The sequence below is a fragment of the Streptopelia decaocto genome, assembly GCF_964273445.1.
Source record: "Streptopelia decaocto genome assembly, chromosome: 3".
NCBI lineage: Eukaryota > Metazoa > Chordata > Aves > Columbiformes > Columbidae > Streptopelia > Streptopelia decaocto.
Genome location: NC_138656.1, coordinates 79,638,452 through 79,659,684, shown reverse-complemented (window position 1 = coordinate 79,659,684; position 21,233 = coordinate 79,638,452). Strand labels below are relative to the sequence as shown.

The window sequence follows — 21,233 nt, the reverse complement described above, 5'->3', positions numbered from 1 at the left end:
AGTTGTAACCTTGAGTCAGTAGTGTATTTTGCAAATACATGTGACTTATTTTTCTGCAGCTCTTACAAAAAAATAAAAAGCGGGGGGAGGGAAATGTAATCAGAAAATTAATGTAAAACCATGTTCCAAGGTTAAAAAAAAAAAAACTTAACTGAATATAAAATTATCTGGGACAGGTTGCACAGGTGTCCCCCTCATAATAGACCAGGTTTTTTTTATTATCCTTCAGTGTTGTTGTGACGATTTATTTTGCTATCATTTTTCTTCATGCCTTCCTATTAGACAGCCTTGTTCTTTCATTGTATATTCTTAAGGAAGAAGATGATGTAGTTCAATAGCAAGCTTATTTAGGTCGGGAAATAGTCCATTAGAATTGCCATAAAGCAAAAGGTTTGGGTTTTTTACTCATATGTATATACTTACATGCCCATATATGTATTCATTCCCATCTAAGTAGGATAATGTTTCTGAGCTTTTTTATATTTATATAAACTAAGGGAGATCAACATATATTTATAGAAAACATCAAGACAAATTTTTAAGAGACATACTAACATTGTGGCTGTGCCTTTTAGCTCCAGTGTGAAAACAAGCATTCCTTTACTGACGGTTCCACATTTATCACAACTTCACAACCATTTTCTTATGGCTTTCTTCACTGGAAATCTTCTAGTGCTCTGCATCTTATAGGAAACCATTTGACTCTACAGAAAGTCCCTCTCTTAGTTTGCTGTAGCTGAATTCTATCTCAGTTTGCTGAAACCCTGGGCAGACCAGCCAGCTCTGCTCTTTTATTTTCATCTGCTTTATAATTCATACCATGAGAATGCTGCATTCTTGAATGTGACCCCAGGGACTTCAGTTGCAATATCCTCGCATCTTTGGCAACGTCTCTCTGCTCCCCTTTGGAATATTCTAATACTACAAATGGTATCATGTATCTGTGCCTACTAGATATATAAAAATCAACAGTATTTAGTTTTGTTCCAATTTAGATAACAAAATCCCCTTTTCCCAAGGAATGAAGAAATCACAGTCTTTCTCTGTGCCTAGGACATGAGTTAGCAGCTGGAATGCTGGAGTCAGCCTTTCATTCCATGAGAGTGAATAGCATCAGACCTCCAGAGATTTTTTAACTGACCTTCAAAACTCAAAGTCTAGCTTCCAGCAAACTTAAAGTAAACATATTTCTCTAGAGATTAGGATCAAAGCACAAGAAAAACATTCTACTTAACTACATGGTGCTCCTACCATTACTTATTTATTGGAGCAAGGGTAAGTGGTGCTGAGGGAAATGAGATTCACGTTTTTTGTTGCATTGTCTAGTGGTAAAAGTAGTTCACAAAGGTTACCCAGACCTTTGCCAAGAGATTTGTAGAAATCATCATTCCTTTTCATACAATCACTGCTTCATTTCCAAGTATGGTCTTATATCATGGTCAAACCCTGAGGATTTTCTCTGAAGGAAAGCCTTGGGCAACTTGAGCATTTTACTGGAGGAGCAGCTCAGGAATACCCCCAGGCTTTGGCTCTGGTCTTGTAGGTACTCTTTTATGTTCTCAAGCAACTACTGTCATATGTAAAACAGGAGTAATAGCACTTTGCTCCCATATCCATATGTGCTTTTAGGGGGATAATTCAGAACGTCTGAGGTATTACAACAGTGGGTCTTGTTTGTGCATATAACTTGAGCTTCCCAGAACAGATTGGCTTCCTTGGGAAAAACAAAAATAATAATAAAGAGAATGACTTTTTAAAGAATATTGTTGGGTATGCAGAGTTTTCCATAACTTAAAAAATCTATCACCATTCATTAGAATGGAAACCAGAGATGTATCTTCTGCAGATGTCTGAAGCTATTTGTTGGTGAGCTGTGTGCAGCAAAAAGCACTGTAAGTAACATAAGTTCTTTCATGCATGCCCTGTTAGGATTTTGCTGTTGCCACTGATGAAACTGTGAGGAAGCTGGGGTACTGATTCTGCAGGAAGGAGATCAGAAAAACAGTTCCCTCAGGTTTATCCTCAGAGTCAGTTCATAACTCTAATTCCCACAAAAAAAAAAAAAAAAAAAAAAAAAGGAATGAAAATTCCTCTGAAACTCAGTTTCAACTCTATCCTATGACCTTGAATATGGAGCCCAGTCAACCACAAACATTCCTTGGTTGTCCCTCTAGCCACCAGTTTGTATTGCTTCCTCAATATTTCTATATACGAGCATGACTATGTAGTGATTGTGCTCTAAATGCACTGCTCTATGTCTGGTTTTTATATGTCATGTTGTGTAAATGTATATGCTAATGAATGTCATTTTCTCATATACCTGGGCTCATTCATTTCACATTCACACCTCTGTTTGATCTTAAGGAAATGGAAGTACAGTTGCAAGCACTCTTTTACTACTATTCCAAGGATATAACATAAAACACATCTGTAATATTTTTAAGCAAGCATGTTTCCCACTGATCTGAATTACAGATTATTTTATTTCCTTACTACACCCTTTCTTGGCTAGCACAAAGATTTAGGGCAGTCAAAAATATGGTAAATCAATTCAACTCAAAAGATTTTCAATTTACAGGAACAACAAGTTTTCCATAACTTGTGCCAAATGATCAAGTCATTACTTTTGATCTGTAATAAGCATTATTGCTTCTCTCCCTGCCGTCTTTCCACTGTCTTACTCCTATCCCTTCAGGAATAAATTAATAAACCTCATACATAGATGCCAGTGGATACCTGCAGTAATTGTTCTTTCTCATAGTTCAAACAATCATTTTGGATTACATTGCACAAAGTAGAAACCCAGAAAACCATGAAAGACCTTTTTAAAACTGAACCATGGATATAATACAGGGAGTGAGTATATAAAAACAAGTATGAGAAGTAACTCTAAACAGACTAGATATAAGCTCTGTGATGGTTAACTGCTCCCTGGAATCTTGTTCTTCATATGCTTCTCTTCCTCACTTGCAGGCTTTGCATCTGGTTAAAATAAACTAATTTGCACTGTTTTTCACAGTGCAAATATGTCAGCTGCCCGAAGTCACTGATCTGTAAATATTTTAGGAGACTTTCCCCAGTTGTTCTCAAGTCTCCTAAAATTTATGGTTGCTGGCGCTGGCTGCAGCTACACTCAACAAGTTTAATGAAGACTGCAATGCAACGAGTCCAGCAGATGTTTCTGGGTTTGCTTCACTGGGAACTTTCTGGATTCTTCTTCCTTCATTCCCAGGAATGAAGACCCAATTTTAGCAAAGTTCTGATCACCCAACCAGCAAAAAGAAGACTGAAATATGTCTTCATCTCCATAATCCTTAAAATGTTCAGTATTGCAGATCTACAAGCAGGATGCTTGTCTAAGCTTCTTTTGCCTGGAAAGAAAAAAAGGATGGGAAATTCGTACAATTGCCTCTCAATAGATTTGTGGTATTTCCTGCACTTGTCTGGCACAGAAATATAATCTATCTCCGAGTATTTTGGCACTGCCAACATGGAACCTGGCAATAAAGAAATAAGTAAGAAAAGACAATCTTTTCCAATAACAACAAGGGAAACTTTCTTTGAGTTATGATTTTGTTTGAGTTATGATTTAGTTTATTTCTTTTTATATTTTGCTCTTTTGCTATCCTGAGGTATTTGTGTCACCAAATGTTAGGAGCACAGCTAGGATTACGCAAAAAAACACCGTATAGCTTGGAGTCCCTTGTCTTCCTTCTGCTCAGTCAGGTAGAGATGCGGTTATTTTGAAAAGGAAGGAACAAGCAAAAAGGCAGAAATGGCAAGTGAAAGCCAGGAACACACTACAAAAGTGCTTGCCACTTCCCTTTGTACTTTTAACTCCGCAGCTGGTTTAATTTTTGAAGTATGGCTTCTATCTCCATTCCCTGACTTCTGGATAAACCACACCTCACGATCCAGTACAAAATGTTCCTAGTGCCAGTAGTTGTACATAGAGAATGTGAATGCAGCTTCATTTTTAGGTATCTGACCTATCAGTGTAAGTACCATTAGATTAAGCTGAAGCAATCTTCTTGCTCCCCTTCCTATAGGTAACAGAATACACCATATATGTTGTTAAAGACTAACATTTCATTTTAGAGCAACCCAGCATTAGAAATCCAGGGCACCGCAAATGGCCAAGAAACACCTGTCCTAACTTTCACAGGTAAAGCAGCATTACTTACTATTTGAGGAAGCAAACGGTCATCCACTGAATTACATGTTTGTCCATTTTTCCAGATCACAAAGGAGAACCCCACCAGGATGACCAGCAGTCACACAGACTGTCATTACTGCCTGCAGTCTCTTCGTGGAAAGAAGTATACATTAAGAGAAGAAAACGCTTATTGCGTTAGATGTTATGACAGCCTGTTTGCCAACCCCTGTGAAGAATGCAAGCAACCTATTGGGTGTGATTCCAAGGTAAAGATTTAGCTTTCACTTCTCATTCTTTGGCAGACTCTGTATCCAGCCCTCTGCATTTTCCTGTGCTGGTGAAGAGACCCAAGCATAGCCATTGTGTATCGACACACAGCATAGAGGAACAGTGCTATTTTCTCAGAACAGGAAAGTTTGAGGCTAAAGATCAGGAGATCTGCACAAACAGCAAGGCTGTGGTGTATGTGTGGACCACAAGTAGACTCCATCCTTCACCTCCAGTCAATCACCGGCTGCAAAGACTGCACAGTGACTGAGGGATGGTAGAGTCCTGGTGTAATTCAGTGGATCAGATTGAACTAAACTTTGGAATTTCTGAGAGATGTCCATTGAAAAAAATATTCTGAGTACTGGATAAATTACTTTTACTGTAGGTATTAACAGGCAGATGCCAAGCTGAAAAGAAACCATGTTTATACTTGGCTTTCCTTTCACAGGGTTTTCCTTTGACAGGGTTTCCAGTGCCCCATACTACAATATAAAGGCTGTACACTTGACTTTGGATTTTAAGTTCAGATGAAACCAATCAAAATGCCTTTGTTTTGCCAAGTTCAGTATGTAGTGCTCACCTTCTCCTCCTGCTTGCTTTGCCTAAATTCTTTTGAAATAAGAGGTCAGAATGTTATTAAAACAAGCTTCTCAGGAGATCTCCCTAGCCAGAGCACTTCATGGTTTTCAAGGCACATTGTCTGACCACAGCTCAGTCCTGAAAAGGAATCATTCAAGGAAAATGCCGATTTAGATGAAGACACTTCTCAAACTCTGATCAGCATTTCCAACAGCAAACTTGTACATGTAGCACCAGTCTGGGTCACCTGGAGAACACATGCTCTGAACTCACTAATTTCACTTTTAAAATTGAAAATTAAGTAAATGGCAGGACTACTGATGTCAAAGATCATTAACAAAAAGTCACATCTTTGGACTGAGTGAAAGGAAAAACTGGGAGAAAAAAGCAGGAGTGACAAGAAAGGAGTGCAACAGGCCAGAGAGCTAGAAAAGAGGCCCACAGAGATCTACAGCTGGTTGTCCCACCTCTGACAAGGTGGCAGAGCTTGGCTCTCTTCCTCTCCTTCTTACCCAGTCTTTGCCTCAGACCGCTCTGGAGTGATTGCCTGCTTTTTACAAGGTTCAGAGCATTAACTAAAGCAAATGAAAGCAGTAAGCACTCAGCTCCTCTCAAAATGAAGCATGGTATTTATTTAATTTCTAACACTTTAAAGAGTGGGGATTTGACAAAGGAGAAGAAATGAGTTTAGATTTGTGCCCTACTGTGCTTCTTACTTATAAAGGTGAGCTGAAGGGTCTGCTTTATTTTTAATGGGGCTGGGGATGTGGGGATTGGAGGTGCATTTTTCCCTTGTTTGTTTAACCTTGGACAACATCTGCTGTTTGCTCTGTTTTTTTGAATTCTTAGTTAAGGTCTCATACATATGCTGTTAGCTTTTTCATCCCCTAAACCTGCTGAGTCTTAAACATTTTTCTGCCAAGATTCTAGGAAGAGTTATATTAGGTGTAAACAAAAGCAATGATTTTTTAATAATCTTCCTAAGAATCATTCTGTTCTCAACGAGATTTTAATTGCCTATTTTCTGCAATAATAATATGATCTTTCTTTAGTGTTGTGTAGTGTCAGCTGGAAGAAAAAGTAGTAATGTTAAAAAATACATGAAGTTCATTTTGAAGTCCATAGAGAAAGCCCTTCTTGTCAGGTGGCCTGCGCACATTAAAAATGTTGATCACTTGTTTCCCCTTGAAGGCCAACTGTAAAATATAAAATGATTCTTCCAATAAAAACATATCTCTGATGTTACATAAAGAAGGACAATTATCTGTTCCAAAGCAGCTCCAAATGGCCTCTGCAAGAGATCTACAAAATATATCAATACAGTGATACTGAGTACTTATATCACCCCTGAGCACACCTCCCGCCAGAGGCACATGTCATCTCTTCAAGTCGCCATTGCGATGCTCTCCATTTTCACTTTCTGGGAGGAGCTAAGGGATAAAAACACTGTAAAGAAATATCTTCATTAACATATACTTACTTTCTCCAAGGATCTGGCCTACAAAGGCCGCCACTGGCATGAGAGGTGCTTCAAGTGTGCCAAATGCAGTCGCTCACTGGTGGAGAAACCTTTTGCTGCCAAGGATGAGCTCTTACTGTGTACTGAATGCTACTCTGATGAGTATTCATCTAAGTGTTTCCACTGCCAGAAGACCATCATGCCTGGTAAGACAACAGGGACCCTTTGGTCAAAAATAGAGCTGCATTTTTAATTGTAACCTCAAATAATCAAGCTACAAGGTCCTTGACTTTCAGAACAGCTTTCAGGTGAATACTACTTCATTGTGTGCAGTACACTCCCAGCATTGAAGAGAGGGCAGGCAGATACCTCTGGTCTAGCACTGACAGAGTTTATGAATCCTTACAAAGAATATTGGAGTTTGAGATAGAATAAAATGTGTCCCTCTTGAGTCCTTGATTCTGATGCAGTTCTTAGGAAGCATATCCCACTGTGAGTGTGGGTAGACAAACAGAGCTATCATTAGCAGGAGTGCCAGATTAGACAAGACATCTGCATTTTTGTCTGCCACACTGACCAGTCCTTGAGCTCACATTCTTTATACCATTTCTTTCACTCAGAAATATTTTTTGTTTAAATTGTCAAAACATGACATTCTGTGCTCAAATCATTATCAGCATGTTTACTGGAAACAACAGAACTACATTTGTGTTTACAATAAGTTTACTTCCTGCCGTTAGCAACCTTGAAAATCCTGCACTTTCCACTAAACTGCTTCTCAGCTTTTGATCGTGTCTGTTCAGGACATCCTCTAGGCCAGGGGTATCAGACTCATTTTCACATTTATACAGTCCTAAAATTACATTTGGCTCTTTGAAGGCAACTGCAAGGCTGATGTGGCCCCTGATGAAAATTAGTTTGACACACCTGCTCTAGACCTGTCATTTCTACCACACGAGTAAAGCTCATACAGGAGAGAGATTTCCTAAAGGCTAGCTCTTCAGACACATCTAAGAGAAGCAACAGCACCATATGTGGCAAATTGAAGTAGTTTGCTTAGGAAAGTGGGTCACTAGCTTTTGGAGCAGTGAATTACCCGCAACGCTTGAATTTTTTTACAGATCATGTGTGTAACTCCAAAAACAAGCTGCAAAATATCTGCCATGGCCTCATGGATTACTGGGTTTGGAACCTTTGGCCAAGGACATCAATAAATTTGGCAGTAATATAGGAGTTTTATTTTTCAGTAGATCTTAATGCCAAACAATAAGATCTGGGCTGTGCAGAATTATTGTCTTAGTATAAATACAAGTTTACCAATTTGTGGTACAACCTGTAGCTTTCTTGCAACTATGTACTTTTACAGTATCTTTTCTTTTCATTGCAGGTAAAAGCTGTATTAGAGGTAATAAATGTTGTAGGAATATAGTTGTGTTCAGTTTAAGGATTATATGCTGTTCAAATTTGATGTAGTTTAAAACATGTTGCCTAATAGGAACACCTTAGTGAATGTGATGAGAATAGCTCCAGAATGTAGTTTGCATTCTTTTCCTCTGATGTATATCCGCCTTGCAGATTTTGCCCTACAGTCTAGAAGACTAAATCCTTGCAGCAAGTGCCAAGGGTGGGAGTAACAGTGCAAACAGAGAACTGAAGTGGCACGATGATGCCAATCAGCTTCTAATAATTAACTTTGTCATCAGCTTGCTAGCTCTGTGTCAAAAAGACCCAGTAGGTAAAGACAGTGAAGTCAGCATTCTGATCACTGGGAGGAAGCTGCAAATCTTTTATGTTGAAGTACAACCAGAAGTTTCTTTCTCTGCTATGTCCACAGTCCAGGAAACAGGTACTGTGGGATTAATATATCAGCAATTCTCTTATTTGTGTGGAAAGGATGATAAAGCACCTGGCACCTTTCTTCACAGTCTGATGCTGCCAGCAGGAGAGAAGGTTATGGTGAAGAGTCACTGGAAAAATAATTCTCAGATATATATGCATATCTTGGACTTACAGATCTACATTAAGTTGTACAGGACACAGAATTAAGAGCTCTGAAAGTCCTGTGACAGACTTTTAACAGAGTGACTTTCTTTTACATTTGCATCTGTCCTTATGCTGGATTAAAAGCATCTAGTCGAACGTGATGAAAACAACTGTCAATCTAGGATGGAAATTATGAGCTATAAGAAGAGGCAGAATAGCATGCTTTATCACAGAAAGGGTACTTACTTTTTTAAAAATTGCCAGCTTAAGATGAATAAGATAAATACTGCATTTATAAATAAAGGAGCCTTAGTTTAAGGAAGACAAAATACAGGACATGGATAGATGTACTAAACATCCAACAAATTCCTCTTTAATTTATAAAAGTACTTTTTACCTGAACATTATCACTGAGTTGACTGACCTGAGCATATCACAGAGAAGTTATCATAAACATTTCATATAAGGACAGACTCTGCAAAATCACAGCTTAGGGAACTTAGTACGTCTTTTGCCAGGTGATCATATGGCACTGTGTTCTTGAAATTTCAAGTACATACTTATTATAGAAGCTCTATTACATTGAGAATAAGTGCTTCCTTAGGTAATACAATACAATGCAATCCAATACAATACTGAGATAAAAGATTAAGGAGTCTTCTCAACATTTAAAACTTATGCAACAAGGCTATATCTGGGGGTTGTTTTTTGCTTTGTGTTTTTGCAGGTTCCCGTAAAACGGAATTTAAGGGAAGTTCCTGGCATGAATCCTGTTTTGTTTGCCAGTATTGCCGGCAACCATTGGGAACAAAACCGTTGATCACCAAAGACAATGAGAATTACTGTGTGCCCTGTTTTGAGAAGCAATTTGCTCACCATTGCTATTCTTGTAAAAAGGTAATCAAATATATAATTCAAATATGGCCCTAACGAGGCAGTATCACTCACAGCAGAAGGGGTTGGATTGTGTAAAACGTCTGGTGAACTAGGAGTAAGAGTAGTCTGCCTTTTGGCATCAGCCTTGGATGCCAAAAGCTAACTGTGACAGTGTCTGCTGTCCCCTTCTAGTTAATATTATTCTAAGCCTTATTATATTTGAAATAATTTTATTGACCAACACAAACACTTTAAGGTTCTTTTGTTATTGATTGTGATTTTTAATGAAGGTTGAAATTTCACTGAAAATTATGTAAATCCCTTCTTTCCTGGTAACAGCTGTTTTTGCCTTGATAAACATGCCTCCCTTTCCAAGGTTTTTCAGATATATTCATGTACATAATAAGCCACCTAAGCTGAGCAAAGCATTCACAGTCTTGCCTGTTTGTCTCTTGAAATGTATCAGGCAATAATCAGATTAAGTAATATTCAGTTGTGATAACACTGGTCAAGAGTCCCACTGTTTCAGTGTATGATGTTTCCCCTGTGGGTACCAAAAAAACTTTATTTCAGATGTTGGTTTTGTTTGGTTTTTTTCCCAAAATACAAATAATTCAATTCATCCTTCTCTCAGTTTCTTATGTTTTAAAATTCTCTCTGGTTGATGAAAACACTCAAAGTACCACACTATTCTAGTGTGATACTCCTCTCTAAAGAAATATTTTAAGCTGCTTTTTATGGCAGAATTTAACTTCTTCTTTAATACCTGTATCACTCTGGAAGCAAACATGTTGTGTTGGGTTTTTTTTTCACTTTGTCAAATAACGTATAATTTCTGAAGTTATTTAATGTTTAGCTGTAAACTTCTATCTCTAACAAAAGCTTTTAATTTACAAAAAATTTGCTGCCTGTTTTTTTTCTTCAGTAGTTAAACTTTAGAAAGTACTTTTATATATTCCCAAGTCTCGACAGCTACATCTTTAATTTGCATTAAATGATTGCATGGCAAATATATTCATTCTGCTCTATATTTATTAGATTAATTAAAGTTAGCAACACTTATGTGAAATAATCAGAATTTGCTTCTTAAAAATTCTAGGAATGCAAAGAATCCCTCTATACCATGAATAAAACAATTTCACTACTTAACCTTGCATCAGGTCCCATAAATAAGAATTGAGCCCAAAGAGATTAAGTTGAATTTTGTGCCAGAAATGTTGAAATTTTAATGAAAAAGCAAATGGTAGCTAGAACTATCCCAATACTGGAATGCAAAGGAGAACAGGAATTTTTATTTTAGTTGCCTGACATTGCCCAGTATTATTCTTTATTTCCGTGAAACTGCATTATCCAGGCAAATTCAGTGGTGCCACTATTTTTACTTAATTGTTTCCAACTTCTTTTCCTCGTCTTCCAACTATATTCATTCATTCATTCTTTCACTAACTGTTGTGTATGTGATTTCCCAGTAGAAACACTGTCTTACAGCTCATCTTTATCTCTACAGAAATCTCTCTATACAGTCTCTCACAGCTTCTGTGAAACCAGCTCTTTACCACATATATGGAAGCCATAGAGAAACTGGAAATTTCCCTCTTCAGAAATAACCAGTGGAGAGCTGTGAGTGAGTTGCAGGGAATGAGAAGTTTGATAACATTGAGAAGCACCATATTTTCTTCTTATGACAGTGTAGATCGCCTTTCTGTCTCACTTCTGCTTCTTCAGTGTTTCTTTCTTCTTACTTAAAATACTGTTTCAGTTGTGAGACAGCAAAATGCCAGTTCCAGTTAGAGATTAGCCATAATCTCAGCATCAGTTCACTCATCCACTGTACATTGCTGAGAATTGCTCTTCTGAGAGCATGTCTGATGCTAGACTTTAATCCACATGTATAAAACAAACTTCATAAGAAACTAACTTGTTTTTTTAAAAACTACAAGGTTATTCTGTGACAGAAAACCGAGGATAACAAACCAGTGGCATGTTCAGCTCAGCTGCAGTTAGTCAAGTTGATATTCCAGATGAAAAATAGTTCACATGACCGTACTCTCTTGGTCACATAGAAAGAGAGAAAACAAGGGGAACAACTTAAGAAGTATTGGATAATTCTTCTCTATTCACACCTTTATTTAATTGTTTCGTCCTTTTTGTCAATGCATTAGGTAATAACTTCTGGGGGAGTGACCTACCGTGACCAGCCTTGGCATAAAGAATGCTTTGTATGTGCTGGGTGTAAAACCCAGCTGTCTGGACAAAGGTTTATTTCCAAAGATGAGAATCCATACTGTGTAGACTGTTTCAGCAACTTGTATGCTAAGAAGTGTGCTGCTTGCAAGAAACCTATTACAGGTGAGTCTCGTGTTCTAAAAGGGACTAGACACTAATGAATCATCAGTCTCCTCTCAAAGTAGACCTTTACTTGAGAAAACGGAATTTAAAACAGTCCCATCATAAAGAAAGGCTGAAGGACTTACTTAACTACAAGAGAGACAATCTCTCCATCAGATGTAACGTATCTTGCTAGGTTATACTAATCACACATTTCCTAACTGCAGTGCCAAAAGGTGTTCCTCCATTGTTTGATTTAGTGCTTTCTACACTAAAATTCAACCTTGAGAATACAAGAAAAGGCACTTCTTGGTCCTTCCCAGAAGAGTACACACAAGTGCCTCATGTTTGTACTTTCTTCAGCTTTGTTTTTAAATGCAAATGTGATCAAATTGGAAATGAATTAACTGCCTGCTGGTAAGGCACACCTGTCAAATTAGAAATCTTGCCAAATACAACTAAGTTCTATTGGATGTACCCTTGTGCACTTAGATGATTTATAATTAGTCATATATGTCACTAGGCTATGATATATCTAGTTTTCTGAGAGCATTTGCTGGTGTTCTGCATTGTAATTCTATATTGTGTGGACTCGACAGTTGAAAAGTACTGCCTGATTGTTACAGGTGCATGCTGCATATGTAAGTGGAAAAAATTAGGCATACCAAATCAAATGGGTGTGATTTTACAAAAAAAAAAAAAAAAAAATCAGATCCTCATGCTAGGAACTTCATGACCTGGTAATTTTCAAAAGACTCCATTTTGAAGAAACTTAGATGAAATAATTGCATTTCACTCAGTGTCATAAAGAAACTATGAGTAACAACACTAACACATTGCACATATTCATGAGAGTTTGTTGGGAAAAACATGAATGGACATTCTGATAAACCCATTCTGTTCAGAGTTCATAACAAGATACGGAAACAAGCAAGGTTTGCTTAAAATATTTCTCACCATATTCAATTTTAAAGGGTTTTTTTTCAATTCAGCCAACAAAGACTATGCATTTTTGTTAATTTGTTTATTTGTTGCATGAATGACAACCTGTTCACACATTAGGAAACAATCTTCTGCATTTCTGAACCATCTCAGAAATACTGGATTCACATCTTCTTTCTCATAATTCCTTTCAGCTCTTGGAAGTGCCAAATTCGTCTCATTTGAAGAGCGCCAGTGGCATGGGGAATGCTTTAACTGCACAAAATGCTCCGTCTCACTGGTGGGCCGAGGATTCCTCACTTGGCAAGATGGTGTCTTTTGTCATGAATGTGGCTCTGCTTCATAGTTCTGTGGAGATCTGTACAGCTGCATTATTCTTGTTCTGTAACCATGTACTTCATTACTGTACAGTAAGAAAATCATCTAAAAGGTGTAAGAATTATTCAGTCATTCAAGTAACTTCCCAATGGCAGTTTGATTCTATCATAGTTCTCAACTGCTTGTAAAAAAGGAATTTGAACAGCCCCATACTGGCTAAGAAAATAATGCAGAAAAGATTCATATATATTTTAAATATAACTACAGCATGTTTCTCCTTGTAACACACTGCACTCTGCTGTTAGAAGCTTAAAAATTCATATTTCATCTCCCACGAACCAAAGAGGATTGTGAAAAGTTTATATGGCGTATGAGTAATGATGAGGCATTAGCACTGCTTCACAGATGCAGACCTTAGTGTGGAAAGATGATGCATTTTTTCCATTGGATGATATTGATGAGAACAACTTGTAAATATCAACTTCCTTCATACTTTGGGCAAAAAAGCTGCTGACAAAACAGGCAGGAATTGGAAGGAGAGGTTACTTTTACACAGAGGGCCACTGAGTCAGAGAGGCCCATTCCAGGGCCAGAAAAAGGAAAAAAAAGGTCATTTTCCTCACCTTACTGAGATGATTGCTCCACAGAAACACAGATTTTAGTCATCAGAAAAAAGCTGAGAGGCAGGTCCTTTCCCACAACTGGTTAACTGTACTTAATTTTTCAGGCGTAACTGCTTTAGAACATAAATAAACCCATATTTTGAGCTACTGTAACAGATAAGGATTAGCCAAGATTGCATAGTGCTGATGTACAGCTTGCCATAGCTAATAAACCTTAACAATCTCTCTTTGTCATCTTCACAAGACCTTCAAATACATGCATAAAATATGTATTTTTTTATTATTAGAGACAAAAGCCCACTCTTACTTGACCCTTTAAGCTTGTACTTTCCTCCTCTCAGAGCCCATTTGTCAGCAATCAAAACACTGTTAGTGGCCTTACCACTTCCACCCTGCTAGGTCTTCAATTCACAGCCTACCCCTTTTCTTTTAAATGCCTGCTTTTCTATAGCAGGCTATAAGCTCTTCAGAACCAATACCTGATTCTTTTTGCCATGTACAATGTGCATTTGCCAATAGTACGTCAATAAGTGGTAATGTTGTCATTGCAAGCTAGGCAGTCCTTGCTTGCAGTACAAGGTATGAGTTTCTAGGTAGCTGGCTTTGGGAAGGTTACATTTGCTTGCTGAGCTTCAGTGCTCAAGTGTCTATTATTAAAGGTCATCCAGAGCTATGTTACAAGAATTTATCTTCTTACTTCATCCATATTGTATGTTACAATGGCCTGATTCATGTTACAGTGTCTGTACCACGCTGCCATGAATGACGCAATGATATTAAGGATGATAGATTCTGCACTGCTCAGCAATATTTTAGTCCTCGTTAGACTCTGACCTTAAGTACATAGAGGTATTTGACTGACTCGAGTGGGCTTTATTCATACTGAAGCCAGCCATCACTTTAGGCAGAAAAAAATGAAAAAAAAAAAAAAAAGAGGAAAAAAAATAAAAAATGCGTGCATAGCTAAGCTAGAGCTGAACTGCAGTGGCATAAAATCAATACGGATAATGACTGACCAACAAGTACATAGCGGTCTGTTTTCCAGTCAATAAGATATTGATCTTTTGCTCTGTCTGGTGTTCATTTTGTTTTTTCAGTTTCTTCTTTCATGGCAGCTTTTATTGCAGTCTGGAGTTTGATTAGTTTATACCTTTTCACTTTATCCCAGCTGCCTCCTGTTCTATTTTCACATTTCACATGGCTGATACAGGTTCTTCGTAAGACTTGGATTCTCATAAATAGAAGTATGTTTCATTGCCTCAAATACGTACATATATATATATATATACACACACAGAGGGTGGTTCACAGTTATGTATGATGTACTAAAAATGTTCACTGAGGTATCAGAAATTAGCCCATTAGTAAATGTTTATTGTCTTAACTTTTTTAATGAAAATGATGAATCACCAGATGCAGGCTTGTCTATGGGGTGAACCTTTTGTTTGTGTTGTGTGAAATAACATTCAGCAAATTACAAGAATTTGGTTTGGGCCCTTTATTCAGTCTTGTCTGAACAATCTTCCAGTTTAATTACAAACTGACGCAAGAATTACCAGGCAGAATCCTAAGACATGACAGAGTAACAGGTCAGACACACTGATCAAGATAATCTCAATCTTCAAGCCTTAACATTTAGGAAAAATTAAATTCTTCTCTGACTCACCAACTAAATATATTTTTAGAAATGCCAACTGAATTATTTATTTCTCCTGCAATAAATACACTACAGGCAAATCTGAAACTGAGCATTTTCACTTGAGTAATAATAAGACTGCTATAAATAGTTCGCATAAAAGTTATGCTAGATATCAGATTGATATTTCCTAGTCTCAGTCGCCATCTGTCAATGTATAAACATAAATACAGTAATAGTATGCACATTTTGGGTCAGCCATGCTCATGTAGACAAAAGGCAACATGAACAGGTGCAGAGAAGGGCTGCAAGGAGGAATAGTGTGTCTCTGTGGAGGACTGTAGATCATGGAGGGGATTACCCAGCTGCTGTAAGCCAAGATACAACATTTGATTCAAGAACAAAGGTGAGTAAACTCCTCAGGACTGGGAAATGGAAACTATAAGGCTGCTGCTGAGCAGTGATGCTTCAGGAGAGCCTCTTTCTAGAACCAAAAGGTTCTGGAACAGCTATGAGATCAGTTTTAAAGTGGCGCTTGATTAGTGTATTAAATGGTGTTTATAACACGATTACCTGGGATAGCAAAGCACTGGGCAAAATGAACCAGATGGTCAGCTTCAGTCTTCGTTGCTAACTTTGGATTTACTGCAGGATGATCATTGTAGTTCAATTTGATTTTCTTGAATAAACTTCGGAGGACGGAAGTTTGAAAGGTTTATTTTTAAGTCATTTTTTTAACGTCATGTGCTTTCTTTAATATTGCACTGTTTTATTTTAAAATATATCTAGTTTATCCCTGTGCATAAGATGCCCAGCTCTAAGTTAATCACATTGCTTTTGGTATGGTCAAGCACTATTATCCTAATGTGCAGTGATGTCTCTAATTTCCTGATCACATCTCCGCTGTAGTCATAGTTATTCCGGGGGGGCAGGAGGAATGCTGTCATTTGAGACTAACTTCGAGGAGTGAAGTAGATGCCCTATTACCTCCCTCAATGCTTAAAGTGTAAGTTTAAATTATTCAGCCTCTGCCTAGTCACTAGAAAACTCACAGAGGTAACATGCTTAAAATACAAAGTCATGCAGTATTGGCACCAAGTGACCTTTCTCTATCAATATTTCAGATTTTTCACTCTGAGACAGGTTTATATAGTAAGAGCAAGATATCAGCCTTTCCCTGTATTACTACTTTAAAAATCCAGTCATGTTTTCAGTAGATGTAGCAGGCAGCAGCAGTAATTCAGAAACTCAGGATCAATTCCCAGCATTTCATAGGTGGAGGTGCATGCTTCAGACCCATTACTTAGATCTAGGCTGAAACCCAGACATCTTCCACTCTCTCTCCTTATCCCCTGATTTTCAGGAAAGAAAATCTGTGAGTTTAGGCTGGGAAAGAGCTAGGGTGTAGTCTGGCCATATCAGTGAAGTGGGTGTCACATCACAGTGTAGTTTTTCTGTAGTAACTCAGCACATGCAAGTTCAACTCGTTCTTGTACTCTACTGGTGGATATCATTCCAGGCTTTCCTCATGGTAGCAGTGTCTCAATGCAACCACAGGAGCATTAGGAAGGGAGCAGTAAGGTTTTGCAAGGCCCTCTAGACCTGTGGTTTCAGACATTTGACAAGCCCCATCATGAGAGAGGAGGTACCTGTTTATACCCCACTGAATTGACCAGCAGTTTCAGCACTTGGTCTAAGTTTTTACTAATCTCACTTGATTTAAGAGCATGGATGTAGAACAGTGTATTGTATTTCAGGAAGACAAGTAAAAACACAGTGACTTTTGTACAATGACAAATATCCATAGCTGAAGGAAAGTAATGTTAAATTAATGCATAAGTAAAAGCTGGGAGATCATTTTTGTAAACAAAAAGTTGGATGGGATTCAAGCTTATAGCCAAAACAAACTTGTTTACCAATCAAGCAGGAATGCTGCAATAAATCCTCTACATTCTTGTTAATAATATCTCCAATAAAACGTGTGGGTGTGTGTGCATGTATGCTTGTTCACCCTCAAGTTGCCAAAACTTGAATGGACTGAGTCACAGGAAACCTGGCAACTTAAACCAAAGTTCAAAACACTTAGAATGATTATAGGCTGCTATTTCCAAACAGAAGCTTCTGTTCATCATATTCAGAAGTACAAGTACTTGGATATGAAAAGAGGGCAATAAGACCTTTGGAGGACAGATATGGCTGTATTTTTGTAACATAAGTATGTTACCCAATTCGCAATACAGAGCTGCAGTGGAGAGTCTAGTGATACCAGATTTGTCCTGAATCAGGAAGGTTCTCTTAGCTTGCTAGAGAGAATCTTTGTCCAACAATGTCCATTTAAACATTTCTGTAGACTTTCATCCTTCATTTTCACCCAAGTCCTTACTGGGGCTGCTTGAAGACGAGACCAAACAGAGATGAGGCATTTTGACAGTACAGTCACACAGACATCCACAATGGTAAGCAAATACAGCATGTAAGAACCTGGATTTGCCCAGAGAAAACCAATGTCAGAAGAAAAACATTTTACAGCATTACATCCAAGCTAATAGGCCCTATATCTGCTTCAGATATAATCCAGTATCATTTTACATCAGCTTATGCCTCTGCTGTATGTCTTTTATTGTCCTCTCCAGTAAGATATTCAAGACCGTAGGTGCTCACCTGACTCACTGCAGATTTTTTTAACACTAACTGGATTAATAAGTTACAAGAGACTGTACTACCATCACATCTCTGAAAAAAAGTGAGCCACAAGTCCCTTTCATGCATAGTCTGTGTGAAGCTTTGAGAACGAATCACATTAAAACAGCAAAGAAACATCCATCTCCTGCCTGTAGCCTGGGCACAGTTATGAAGGTGATCACCAAAATACACAAGATCAGTTATGGAGCAAGCAAAGGAGAATGTCCTCAGATGTTTGAGGAACTGAGTCAAGCAGAAAACTACCCAGCAAAATCAAGAAAAAAAATGAGCAAGTTTTTGAGGGTTCAGATGTTTCATTCCAATATCTCAGCTCCCTCTTCAGTCACTTCTGAGCTCTCTCCATACACTTCATGCCCTGATCATTATCAGGTGCATTCCACCTGTGACAGGTAGAGCAGTTTGCTGGGAAAGGAGCTCAGTCTGGCACCACGGCCCAGCCCCAGAATTCTCCTGGGTGATTTATGTAAATTGAGGATTGGCCTATCAGAAAGTAACAGAATCCAAACAGCCTTTTACAGTTGCTCACATTTGAACTCCAGTGTTCACCTTACAGTATTTTTATAGCAAAGACATACCCAAGTTAGGCATATCCACCTTGTTTCTGGATGAAGATTCTCGTTTGACCATCTCTGTTTTCACTTTAGACTTTAGATTAGATTTTGCTAGACGAGTTATCAAATAAAGAAACAAACAAACAAACAAAAAAATCTTTTCCACCTGAGCAAAGCTTTCCTTGACTTAAAAAAAATGCAAAATAATGTAAACAGTTTATCCAGTTCTGCTAAATTTCATTTTTTTGTTGTTCTTATTTCCCAAAGGAGAAAAAAAAAAAAAAAGAAAAAAAAAAAGACTACTTATTTCTTGAGAACAAGCTCTTTATTTATTAAAAACCAAATCAAGCCCTTAGTCAAATATTTTCATTGGAAGGACAGCAATCCGAGTAGAAATTTCTGGCTATGAAAGCAGATAGCCATAAAAGGCTGCTAATACAAGGAATAGAACTTACCTCAAAAAATAGAAAAATTGATAATAAATCTGTAACAGAAATGGTAGCCCAGCCTGTACTTTGTGAGCCTGTGACAGAGGACCAACCTCAGGACACCAATCTCCCGTTGAGGGTCAGCCTGTTCTCATATGGCACTGGAGAAGTGACAAGTTGGGTGATCTTAATGTCACATTCCAATGTTTTTAAATGTTTGGATTTCTTTAACCTTTAACTGTTGAACTTCCTGGCTTTCTCATAATAGCCATCTTATTCCTTGTTAGCTTGATTTTTTTTTTTTTATTACCACAAAATCCTTATTGTAATCTTAACTCACTGGAAAGTAAACGCGCCCTGACTGTTTTGTTGTTTTGTTTTTGTTTTTTTTGGGGGGGAAGAAGGGATGGGGAGCGCATCTCATTTATCTTTTACCAAGATTTTTGATTTAAAGTGTTTTTTCTCTTACCGATAAAACACTGTCAAAGTCAGATGCTTTGAGCTGAGCTCTGTGCCAAACTTTCTCAGGCAAGTTTCTGCTTTCCTCTTCTCCTTTTTCCTTTTCATCTCCAGAAGATTTCCCTCAAAACCATCTTACCATTTCACAAAACAAAACACAGGAAAAAATACAATGTTTGACCTATACTAAAGAGCCCTGAACCTTTCCTTTGAGGATTCTAGATGCTTCACTTGATTTTGGCTCAGGAACCTGATCAACAAGAAAAAGGAAAACTTTCTCTCATGGAGATTTCTCCTGCCATCCCCACAAAAATCCGCTTTTCTCAATTACATCTCTTCTGCATTAAGGAACTGCAGATGCATTTTCCACAGATAGTACATGCTTGGTGACAAACGTCTGTAGGCATTTTAATTTGGGTACATGTTTCAGTTCCTCAGCTGTAAAATGGAGATAATTCTCCATGTTGGAGGAATCAAGTTAGACAACAGTGAAAACTGATCCATCTAAAGCACTGTCATACCAGATTGCAGGTGACCAACCTGACAAGGCCAGCCTCTCAGTAAAGCTCCCAATTCTGTCTTCAGAATAGCTTTCAGCATAGAGCAGCATCATGAGCAGTGCTGAGAGTCCCAAGTGCAGGATGGTGCTCACTGTAAGAGAACATTCCCTCTGCATGGATGATGGGGAATGGGTTCCCTAGGAAAATAATTATTATGGGCTGTTTCACCTTAAGGTTGTACTTTGCAGGAGAGTTAAGGGCACTGCCAAAGCAGCTCTAATTCCAGTGCTTGCTCAGTGGGATCAGAGAGAAGCTCCAAAAAGTTTAACCCAAATTAGCCAGGATTAGTCACTTTTATTTTTGTTTAATATTTTTGGCAACCTGCTAAAGCCCACAAGGCTTTTCAGATGAGGGCTTTAGTGGTATTACTGCCCTTTGCCTGTGCCATGGAGGGAGCAGAGGCCTGGCCACAGCACCCAAGCAGCTCTTCCCACCAGCCCCCTGTAGACAGCATGGTATGGTGGCCTCCTGGACCATAGCCACTCCAATGCAAACCTGATACTGACTGCAAAACTTCATAAACCCTTACAGTTTCATGAATGCAAACAAGTTTCCCTCCCTTCTGAGGCAGGGAGGTGCTCTGCAGACTAAGGCTTGTTATACGTTTAGAGCACACTGCCTTGGAAATGCGGTGGTACTTATTTTCTGGATTTATGAATACTTGCCTGCTCCTCCTGTTGACGTTCTGCTGTCAGACACAGACAGGAGAGGTGCGCTGGACATGGCTGTCTCTCTCCTCCTACCTGATTTCCACAGAACTGTTTCCCATCAGAAAGCAAACCACAGGGCTGTTGACTACAAAGCAAAGAGTCAGTCAGAACATAAGACTGCAATACTGCTCTTTATGGGCAACTAATTGGTTCTCATTACTGAAATTAATGACACTCTGTGTGACAAAAAGCAACAGCCAAGTGTGAAAATTCAGCTGCTACTACAGTCTGACAGTTAAACAGGAGTAACTGAGACCTGCCAGAAGTATTAAAGAGGAATGTAGGCTTAACGAGATTCCCACCTTGCTTACCTTTTGCCCAGAGGCTTAGGTAGTCTGCTGCTTTCCTGGTACAGAAACAATTCCCATTTTTCCCTCGTAGGAGGGAAGCAAGGTCACATCCCTGGTCCACCCTTCACACTTTCTGGCTTACTGCAGGAGATTTCAGCAAGCTGGGATTTGCACTCTGTACCAAACAGAGAACTCACACCCAGGGAAGGTAGCTGGTAGGCATCTTACTGTCTTACACCTCTTTTTTACTGCCTGAAACAAGAACGTACCATCTAGCACATGCTTTCTTTTCAAGCACTATATCCCACAAATGGGTAGTGCAATGGTAAAGGACTGCTATATAGCCTGCCATCTGCATTGGA

At 38.4% G+C, this 21,233-nt stretch overlaps 1 protein-coding gene across 7 annotated transcripts in view; it reads left to right on the top strand.

Annotated features, from left to right (window-relative positions):
* Window positions 1–19,218, top strand: part of FHL5 (four and a half LIM domains 5) — a 33,172-nt gene extending 13,954 nt beyond the window's left edge. For 4 of the 7 annotated variants that reach the window (XM_082049924.1, XM_082049923.1, XM_082049929.1 and 1 more), the window contains 5 exons: window positions 4,240–4,422; window positions 6,496–6,670; window positions 9,175–9,344; window positions 11,486–11,672; window positions 12,788–19,218. In XM_082049924.1, the coding sequence (XP_081906050.1) occupies window positions 4,264–4,422; window positions 6,496–6,670; window positions 9,175–9,344; window positions 11,486–11,672; window positions 12,788–12,939 (843 nt within the window). In that variant the 5' untranslated portion in view covers window positions 4,240–4,263 and the 3' untranslated portion in view covers window positions 12,940–19,218. Of the gene's footprint in view, window positions 1–1,524; window positions 1,893–4,239; window positions 4,423–6,495; window positions 6,671–9,174; window positions 9,345–11,485; window positions 11,673–12,787 lie in introns of those variants that run through there. The other 3 variants (XM_082049926.1, XM_082049927.1, XM_082049925.1) reach the window with 3 other exon arrangements.
* Window positions 19,219–21,233: the final 2,015 nt, after the last annotated feature.